This window comes from Morone saxatilis, unplaced genomic scaffold (assembly GCF_004916995.1).
Source record: "Morone saxatilis isolate NCDOM2014 unplaced genomic scaffold, NCSU_SB_2.0 Contig24, whole genome shotgun sequence".
Taxonomy (NCBI): Eukaryota; Metazoa; Chordata; class Actinopteri; family Moronidae; genus Morone; species Morone saxatilis.
The window spans coordinates 16358342-16368867 of NW_023339807.1; the positions used below are offsets into that span (position 1 = coordinate 16358342).

The 10526-nt window shown below is 43.8% G+C and overlaps 2 protein-coding genes across 3 annotated transcripts in view; both read left to right on the forward strand.

Annotated features, from left to right (window-relative positions):
* ntd5 (ntl-dependent gene 5) lies at nt 1-8261 on the forward strand. The gene is made up of 8 exons (XM_035672669.1): nt 1-110; nt 1339-1473; nt 1885-2076; nt 5709-5832; nt 6335-6411; nt 6959-7141; nt 7349-7546; nt 7683-8261. Exons 1-8 carry the CDS (start codon nt 44-46, stop codon nt 7763-7765), a joined length of 1059 nt encoding a protein of 352 aa, XP_035528562.1. The 5' UTR covers nt 1-43; the 3' UTR covers nt 7766-8261.
* Nucleotides 8262-8432: 171 nt separating this feature from the next.
* Nucleotides 8433-10526, forward strand: part of LOC118336043 — a 7016-nt gene continuing 4922 nt past the window's right edge. Inside the window, exon 1 of one of the 2 annotated variants that reach the window (XM_035672585.1) lies at nt 8433-8582. The gene's annotated coding sequence lies outside the window, so the exon portion shown is untranslated. The other variant, XM_035672584.1, reaches the window with a different exon arrangement.

Consider the following 10526-nt stretch of genomic DNA (forward strand, 5'->3'; position numbering starts at 1 on the left):
CTGCTCGTCCCTCCCTCATATCGTCTGAGGCCTGGCTTCAAGGATGGACTGTGCTCTGCTGCTGCTGTCCCTGTGGGCACTGACTGGAACTGTGTCCCTGCAGGACTCAGGTAAACCCTCTGACTCCATTCATCACTCACACCTGATAGATATCTCTGAACCCTGCATGCACAATAAACACAGCTCGATTATCACTAAATACGGGGAATAAATGAGGAAAGACCATTACTGAGTGTCCCCTGGCAGTCTAATTATTGAACAGCTGGACTTTCCCCTGCATGCTTTGTTGCTCTGTAGATTGTATTTAAATATAAAGATGATCATGTAACCAGGGCTTGTGCAATTAATTAAACAGTTGCACTCATTTAAAATGCAATGGACTAACTGAAGTCTGGACTGTGCAACATATGTGTGCATGTTGAATTAATAATGTTTATGCTGAATTAGGAAAAAAGACTAGTCTGGATTGCTAGTACCATACAGTACATGGGCTGTACATAGTCGTGGTTGGTTCAAATGGTTTACATATTTTAGTGAATGCAAATATATGTGTTGGATCATCTTTGACATTTCACACACTTTCCTAATTCTTCTATAATCCAGGTCCATATTTCATGAAATGCAGTAATTATTTAGATTTCCAATATCGTGGGTGCTCCATGTATGCACTGTACATCCTGTCTTTGTGCTGTTCTGGGTCGATCATGTGTGCGTGCTGGGCAGAGTGAATACAGTAGCACACATGTTTTCATTCTGAGAAATGAAAAATGGGGAACCCTATCTAACGCCCACTTTTCCTCCCCCACTCTCCCCCCTCAAATGTTCTGGACATTGAGGGTGTGTCAGTGTTGGCTTGCAATGTAAAGTAAGTGGTGGATTTGGTTTAATGATGTGTGATGTGATATAAATGGGGAGGTGAGGGAAATTAGGAGGGGTATATATTTAATTACTCCCATAGACTGAGCCTGTTCAAATATAAAGTGTATTTTTATACAAAGTGACTCAGCTGAGAGAAACACACAACTAACACTATTCATAGAAGCAAGACAACACTCTCATTTATTTATAAAAAAACAAGATTGATAGCTGAATGGCAAAGAGTAATAAAGCCTGCCATCTAAATACTTACTCATCTGGCAACCTGGGTGGCAAATGTTTGCCCGGCCTTCCACACTGAATTTACTTTCCTTCAAACAGAAAACAAAGCAGAATTGGCAAACAAAAACTCAATTACGGCCCTTAGTGTTTGCGGTTTTTACAAGGGGCCATGAACGGAGTCGAAGCAAACAAAGGTACAATTACTGTGATGGTGTGATAGTGTGTGTGGTATCACCACAGGGTCTTGTCCGGAGAGACTTCTGGGAGAGGAGAGGAGGAGGACGTGTCCTCGGCCCTGCAAAGCTGACAGAGACTGTGGCAACAAACGCCAGTGTCTGTGTGACGGCCAGTGTGGTCTCAGCTGTGTGGCTCCAGGTAACTATTTGTATGCATGTGTGCCCTCAGTTGTCACTGTGAACACCACTGTGGGCTCAGCCATTAAAAGTGCTTGTGTGTGCATACGCAGCTGAGCCAACATACATCTGTGTGTGTGTTGTTCCTGGAAAATAAAATAAAAGCCTTGCTCATGCACAAAATCTGGGCTCAAAATGCTGCCTATGTGAGTGCTGAACACAAGCTTTTTATTATGCTTGGGTATTGTAAAAAGAGGGCACTGTGCATGGATTCAGTTTGGTAATACAACCTCATTAAAGCCATTTTGAAATGGTTTAGTGCTAACTGTTTTCATTTGTCTTATACGAGGAACAATCCAGCTCCTTCTGAGAATTCTCTATCTCTCGCTTTCTCTCCTCTCTCCTCCCTCTGGATCATCTTTTTTCTCCTCAGGTCGAACTTGTCCGTGGCCTCTACCCCCCAGTGAAAACTCCGTGGCTAGTCTCCTCTCTCCCACTCATTCCTTTTCTGCCCTGCTTGAAGTGCGCTGCAAGCCGGGATTCAAGTTGCCCAGTGGCTTGGATGCCACTATTCGCCGTTGTCAAGGTGACCGACAGTGGAGTGGGGATGAGCCCATCTGCACAGGTGGGTTTAAGTTCAACAAAAAAAATGTTCTGTCTCGCTTCATGTCAGGTCCCTTCATAACAGTCAATTCACACCACAGGTAATGTACATCTGGAAGAATGTGGCTGTTGTATTCTTTATTGAAATTGAATATTCTCTCTCTTATTTAACAGTGTACAGTTCGTCTGTTTAGGTCAATGATGTGGTTAAGGGTTAAACACAGCTTTTATTTTCTTTTTGTGTTCATGCAAGACAGACACACAGAGATAGAGAGAGAGAGAGAGATATTCAGGCATGAAACCCCTCTGTGATTGTGTCGACTGAGACATTGCACAACTGGGACCTATTCTCCTCGTCACCATAGCAACCAGAGCTTTAGTTGTTCATATTGGCTGTCTGAAGATTTTACTGTTGAACTGTCGATAAGTTTAAAGAGGAGAGCACATTTGAACACACACATGTGCGGGCATGAAGATCATATGAATGCACATGTACATATGTGTGTGTTATTTGTATGTGCACTACAGCACAGAAACCTGTGTTTTCTGTTACTGTATACATGTTTATGAATTGAGGCCATAGTTTGTGGTGTTATTGTAATGGGTTGCATTGTAGACAACTCATAGACACAATTATACTGTTTCTGTGGTATTCAGGGTTGGGCAAAATAAACTATACTATATACTATACACCATGCGGCATAAAGCAATACAACAAAACCCAAAATTACAGCCTAAAATTAAATGTAGATGAATCACAACTTCTCAGCTTCAGTAAAAATCTAGGATTGTAAGTTCATTATAAGCTTCACATCTGCAACATCTTTATTTACCTAAAACTGACAACTGACTGCTTTAATTAAAGATGCACCTATGTAGGCCACAGAGCAGAACAGAACTGAGCTGTTAACACATTTAAACAAATGTCTGAGCAGCTGAAGTCAATTCTTAAAGAAAACACAAAGGGCTGTGCAGTGATTAAGTCAATCAGTCAAGTTCATTTGCAACCAAAGTACCATTGTGCCCCGAGATAATCATGTGGTTAAACATTTGTACTTTCTGTCGGTCTAAATATAGAACAAAAAAATGATAAATCCGAATAGGTGGCTTACAACAGGCAAAATTTGTCCTACTGCTGTGCTGCCTTATTACCTCTACCGCTGTGCTGTAAGGCTGCACAGCAGTACATGAAGTAAAGCCATCAATAATTCTTAGTATCTTGACACATCTCATCATCATAAAGCACCTGTACGTTTTTTTTTTCTTATTGCATGTGTCGACCTGAAAGCTGTGATAAAAAACAATACATTTTCAGCTTAAGAGTCATGCTGCATTAATCACACACCTGGAGCGACAGTAAACATGCTTTCTTAGGAATCCTCAACCCAGCTGGGTCCCTGTCTCACCCTCGAGAGTTTGTATCTTATGAAAGATGTGAAATAAGGATACGATTATGAGCTTTCTCGTATAGTATCCTCCTGCTGAGAGACGAGCAGAAGGTAGGTGGGTTTTGAACGTGTGAGAGCGTTTGCATTGTGTGTCCTTTGCATGTGTGTTAGAGTGTGAGTCGAGCTCCTTCATGCTTGTTGAGAGGCAGTGGGCGGCAGATCACTGTCAAAGTGGCACAGAGCTGCGTGCACACAGTGTGAGTGTGAGCTAGTGTGTGTCTACTGTGAGTGTGTGTGTGTATGTGTGTGTGTGTTTATCAGAGAGAGGTAGAGAGGTAGATTTTTTCTGTATACATTAGATGTGTATGTGTGGAGGGCGGATTGCACATGTGTTACTGAGTGTGTGTGTGTGTGTGTGTGTGGGCGACAGATCACAGTCAGGAGAGTCAGAGAGCTCTCTTGCTCATGCTGCTCCAGGCCTTTCGGTTCCCTGTTCTCCTCTCCTCTGCTCTCTTCTCTCATCCTCTTTTCCTCTCATCTCTTTCTCCTCTCATCCTCTTCCATCTGAGGCCTCTGATAAGGTCTCTTTCTACAATGGGAGCCAAGGACAAGCATGCAGCTCCAGGCTAGGTAGTTTATTCTGCGTGCATGCGTCTGTTTGCATGTTTGCGGGAGAAAATCAGAGTTCACAAACCACCAACCTATTCCCTCTTTAGGTCTCAACCTTCTGTGTTTCCGGTTGGGTAAAAAGAAAAAACAAGAAAAACGAACAAGAAAAAAAAAAAAAACACATGAACAAAAGAGTGGGAGGATCTATATACTGACAGGAAACCTATGGAAAACAAGATGTTTACAAAGGTGCAAAACAAAGAATACATGTTCGATAAAATCCAAAGACAAAGGAACAGTAGTAATCAAATATGTTTGACTCAATGTCTTTTTTTCAAAGATGGAAATTTGATATACCCTGCTTCATTAAGCATTTTGGTAGAGAGACTGTAGGTGTAGGGTGGTCAGCAGATAATAGGAGCGAAGAAGGCGAGGATATGTGAAAAGCACATAGAACTCGGGCTATAACCAAGGCATCTCACCTCCACATGCCAACAGACCATAACTCATCACCCATCGCCCAATAAGTCCTCTTACATTCTTAATATTACGCAGAGAGCTGGTCTCTGCCTTTCAAAGCTGTGTTCAGCTCCGAAACCCAGCGCTTGATGGAGCCCGGGTCGCTTCAGCCTCTCTCCAAGCACCACTCTTGATATTTATATTTCCACGAGCGTGAGGCACTCAAACTTCCAGGAACGAACATTGCCAGGTGTTACACAATCACAGATATAGCTGTGAGCTCGGAGAGGTGTGGGGCGGTGTTTCACCTGCATCGAACTTTGATTTATTACCTAAGAAGGGTTATTTCAACCTAAATAGAACAAGACATTTTGTGAAACGCCTCTGTGGGTACAGTAGGCAAACTAAATACCAACCTTGGTTAATACAAGTCACATAAGGTAGCAGGACAGATGACTCTTCCTCTATCCATCCATTCTTTCATGTTCTTTCACAATTTTCATTCTTCTTTCCTTCTTTACTTTACAGCAGTAAAATCACACCCTTATCCATCAGTCACAAACTGATATTCTTTGTAGTCTCGTGGGTTATTGTTTGAATATACTAGGTTTTGTTTACTTCACAATCACAATGCACATTAGTTGCACAGTGAGTGTGGCTGCATTTCTCTCTGAGGAGTTTTACACACCTCACACATCACTGCGAAGTAGTAATACTACAGTGTAAAAGTACTCCACTAAAAGTCCAGCTTTTAAGATATCCTTAGGTAGAGTACAAGTACAGAAGTACTGACCACAAGGAATCACTTCATACCACTGGGTAGTAATATATAAGTTAATCTGCAAAGTAACTAGTAATTATGTGGAGTAAAAAGTCAAATATTTGCATCAGAACTGTAGGAGAAGTGAGGAAATGTAGAAGTATTAAGTGGCATGATTTGGAAATATGTAAAGTATATGTACTTTAAAACTGTACTTAAGCACAGTCCTTGAGTTACTGCAGTCAGGTCCATTTCACCACTGCTATGGGGAGATGCATCTTTTCTGTTTCTGAAGCCTAGTCTGTCTGTTTTTCTGCTGACTTTGGGTATTTTTGTCTTTAATCCAGCTTTATTTGCGGTGGAGTATTTTTACAGTGTGACATTGCTACTTTTATCTGATGATAAATCTGTAACCTTATGTTCTTCTTTGACCTTTAGAGGTTCAGTCACCCGAACCTGCCGTTGCCGAAACCTGCCCTCTGCCCGAAGAAGTCTTGGACACCTTCAGCATCCAGGGCGACGCTACAGTAGGAACTTCCATCCGCTACAGCTGCCTGTCTGGGTGAGAGAGAGGGGGGGCGATGGGAGGTTCGGGTTGTGAGTGCGTAGGCAGAGGCTATGAAAACCTGAAATGATGCGAAGGTAGAAATGGAGGAAGTGAGAAGACGGGGATGGAGTGTGAAGAAGCGGGAGGGAGTGGAGGGAAGGCTTGATTACAGGAGAGGTGTTGGGAAACGACGGATGATGAGCGATGAATGGCAGGGAATTCATTTTGATCTCCCAGCTGACGATCTCTCCATTGAGCTAACTAGGTCATTACAGTCTAATCTTGTATTGACTCCCCTTTACACACTGACTCATCCACAGGATAAGATGAGCCTGAGTGGATGTGTCAGCCAGAACTCTGCACACAACATTTAGACACTCTGAAAGACAGACAGAGTGGAAAAAGGAATCATTTACACCTTTTTTCATCACTTTTATTTAGATGATGCTCCTTAGCTGTCAATACTGTACATGTCACACTGCCATCTGTCTCCATCAATCTCTCTTTTCTCCTGCAGGGTAGATATAGTGGGGAGCAGTGTAAATTTCTGCCAGGATAATCAGACCTGGCAGTATCCTCACCCCCTCTGTAAAGGTAAGTGTGCAGTAGTGTGCTGCATCTTGCACTGGCCATGTGTGCATGTATGTTGCTTCATCCTCATGCATTTTTCAAGGCTCCAAAGATGGAGCAGTGGTTCGCTGTGTGAACGACTGGACTTGGAGAGATTTGTGTGTTTATTTTGTGGGGATGTACATTATATTGTTGTATGAATGTGTTCATGTGTGTATATAAAAAAAGAGTGAATCAAGGAAGGAGACAGAAACACACAGAAACACAGCCCCGTTAAGTATGTCTTTAAAATAGCTACTGATCTATTTCGCAGTGCTTTTCTGCCATCTTGTGGTCAAACCTGGCATTACATGGCCTGTTCCACAGTCAGGAACATTCAGGATGCTTCTTGTATCACGCTTTGAGGACTATGACTGACCCTGGCTTTTGTTAAAACAAAGTAAAGACAAGATAAGATAAGAAAAGACAGAGGCATTGTTGCATTTGTAAGCTCAAGCTCTTTGTCCGTTTTTGGAGTTAAAGATTAGTGGATCTCCTGAATAAGCAGACACATTTCCTTTCACTCTCTTAGAAGTGTACTGCCAGCCTCCTCGAGAGGTGGAGCAGGGCTATGTGGTGGCTGTTCAGAAGACTGAATATAATGTTGGCTATGACATCCACTACCTCTGTAAAAAGAACTTCCTGCTGGATGGACCTCAGAAGGTCACCTGCCTGTCAAACGGCAGCTGGAGTGCATCGCCCCCATACTGCAGAGGTGAGGACTGTTTCAAATGGCCACATCAGAAACATAATGTATGCATTTAAAGAGTTTAGTAAGGATTCATTTAAGTCCATAAAATCTTATGTAATGGCAAAAACGTTAGTTCACATTAACACATAATACACAGTATTGCACATACAGGAATCAACACAGGAGTTTGCATTTGATGCTTGTATTACACCTTGTTGATCATTTTCACAGCTCGCTGTGTCATCCCTGCTGAGCGAAGCCGTGTGGTGATTGACGGAGTGAAGCGCTGGCCATTTGACGTTACAGATGCCGTGGTTCCTCACGGGGAAAATGTGACGTTCTACTGCAAACATCCTCGCAAGCAGTGCACCTTCACTGCAACCCAGGCCTGCTTTGACGGACAGCTGCAGCCACCAGCCTGCTACCTTGGTAATAAACCTGGACCACCCACACAGGCCTTCCTATTCTTTATCTGTATCAGTTTCAGCATGCCAGGCACAGGAACATGAGGAGGGGACAGTTGGAGACTTTTGCAATATTCATGCACCTTCTCTTTGTTTTTCAGAGCCCACATGGTTGCAGTATAAACTCTTCCCTCACCGGCTGGTCTCAGAGATTGAAGCATGTGAGTCCGGTGATGTGGAGTGACGACTTGCACATCCGACCTTCGACCCATCCAGCACTCATTGAACTGTGTCATACCTCCTGACACACACCGACACCCACCACCCAGAGTAGTCCCTCCCCGCTCTGCAGCTTTGCTTCAACTATCTATGCTATGATTATGGTCTGTTAGAATCTGAAATATTTTTGGATCCGCAGGCTAAGCTGTCTATCCTGCGCCCATGGCCTTTGTCACTCTCTCCTGCTTCCTATCAGTTTGCAGTCGCTATTACCTTCATCCTCATCCAGCTGGAGCCAATGCATACTGTAGATGCAATCCATAGGCCTTCATGATGATGTAGATATAATGCATTAATACATGCTATATCAGTTATGCTTGTGATGATTCCTCCATGTAGCCTTACTCATAATGGCTTGACTCTGTGATATCATATCTCACTGTGTGATCTTTCCTTCCTCTGTTGAGCGTGACGCATCAAGTCTTGAGGCTTGTAAGTGTAAATTTGGAATAAAGTAATGTCAAAATGTTTTTTGCTCTCTGGCTTTCTTTTTTTTATGACACACAAAGTGCTACTGTGTGAGTTCAAGTCCATTTCTCTTCATCCTCGTTATCCCTCTCTTGCTTTGCTCCCCGTCTCTCTGACTCTCAGGCGCACAGAGAGTCTTTCTTTGCAGGCTGCAGGTTCAACCGTACTCATAGGCTGAATATGGCTACTGGTCGGACCCGGTAGGCTGCGACACCATAGCAACTCCCCTTGACCCCTCCCTCCCTCGGCATTCGCAGCATCACCCTTTACACTGCACAGTCATATTTGGTCCTCCGGAAATATCCTCAGCACGGGTAAGCCAGTCCCTATGCAGCGAGTCTATGGGTGGAGTATAGTTTTAAATACAGTTTTAAATGTATCGAAAGGGTGTGCGGTGCGTCCTACGCCGGCTCTGGCAGCAGGGCTGAAGGAAATGACAGCGCGCCGGGAAAGTTTGTCCTAAAGCTGCCGGGTTGCGCTCTCGGTGTCTCGGACCCTCGGCTCTAAAATGGCTGGCTGTAGGTCCGAGGGAGCTCCGGTGCAAAGGGAAGGATCCGCTCCACACCGCGACCGTCTGTAAATATACACGTTTCTCTACTCCGACCGATGCGTTAGTGATGGTGATGTCCCAGGTCCGAGAGCTGTCAAGGCGCACACGCACCATAATAATATTTGCATTTCGGACCTAGGACTGTGCGTAATGGCGTCCTCCACGGACAGAGCACCTCGGTGTATATCCCCACACACGTTTTCATATCAGGCTCGTGTTTGCAAACCAAACGGAATATGAGTATTGTTGTTAAGCGAATATGAAACGAGACGTTGTGTTTGTTTGTGTTGCATATGGACGATGGACGTGTGAGAGAGGAAATGTTATTTCGCTCACATCATTCGGACCCTTCTGTACTCCGGTGCGTTTCTGTGAACGATCGACGGGTCCGGTCGACCCCTCGGTGAGAGATTCGCCGAGCTAGAATTTAGGAGCATGCAAGGTAACCGACACAATTAACAGGACGGTCTGATGTGCAGGAGGAGGAGGAGGAGGAGAGGGCCCTGACTGACAGCAATATGTTAATATGGAACGTGGCAGATCACAGCTTCTCAAAAGACATTCTGCGAGGTTGGGGATATTTTAAGAATCAGAAGAAGGCAGGTTGTATCAAAAGAAACACTGGCGATTCCTGAATGGTCACTGATGACTGCCAACTCCGCAGGTCAAAAGGTCAAATAGTATTGAGCTCCAAGGTAAGCAGTTAGAAGATTATATCTGACTGCATGCAGCACGGTTCGCAGGTACTGTTGAGATTCAGTCCTTCCAGGATTTTCAGAGGTGTTTTTGTAATTAGTTGGTCCAGAATGGCTGAATTTCAACAGTTTTTCCAATACAGCTGAAAAAATGTGCAACCATTTTGGTGTTATTGTGCAATAAATGTCAACTTAACTTACTGATGAGAGAAGTATGCAGTAATGTTCCACTCAAATCCTGAAGAATCTTAGCTGCTTAGACTTCTATAACTTTCTTTTCACCCAAATAAAGTCCATACAGTAACCACAGTACTTCTTAGAATGCCATATAGGGCTGTCTGTAAGCTCCATAAACCAAATGATTGGTTTTGGGTATTAGATAAGAGATGGTTCAGTTTCTGTAACTTTTAAAATGTTCAATTTAAAGAGCTTGTTGAGCGTGATAGCAAGTGCTGCGTGAAAAAGCCATGTTTTATGGAAACAGTCCTTCCCAGCATAGTTGGGAAAGCTTGTTTGTGGAGATTGTGGCCTGACTTATATTTATTTATTGGCTAACAAAAGTGTCTCTTGTCTGAATTTTTGTGCATTCCTCGAGTTTGACAATTTTTTTGGTGGGAATTTAGCGGGGATCATAAATTTGTGTTAATTCTTGAGATCGCAACTACGCAAATTCCTAGAGGGACCCTGCTCCTCAAATATCTCCATGTGATCTCTCGAGCGGGCGCCACGGCTGATGATCCAAGGATGACAAGTCCAAAAAGATCTCAATGATGATCTCAGATGAGGTAGCTGGACTGAGCTGGGATGGGTTACGTGAAGCCACAGGCCTCTTGCGAAACAAACCGCTATATGCTCCTGACTCCAGCAGTTGACGTGCATGTCGTTACATGTTTGGAGGGGGCGAGTAAACGCTAATGAGAACAGATTGGCACAGCAGGTCCCCCCCCCCCACACAAACACACACTTCCTCTTTCAGATGTAGAGCAGCCAGACTTGGGTCTAAACCAGTACTG

Bases quoted from the DNA above. Each gene is read 5' to 3' on its own strand.
- ntd5 (XM_035672669.1), top strand. From the start codon at position 44: ATGGACTGTGCTCTGCTGCTGCTGTCCCTGTGGGCACTGACTGGAACT. The intron at 111-1,338 runs GTAAACCCTCTG...GTATCACCACAG, and splicing joins TGTGTCCCTGCAGGACTCAG to GGTCTTGTCCGGAGAGACTT. The intron at 6,412-6,958 runs GTAAGTGTGCAG...TCACTCTCTTAG, and splicing joins TCCTCACCCCCTCTGTAAAG to AAGTGTACTGCCAGCCTCCT.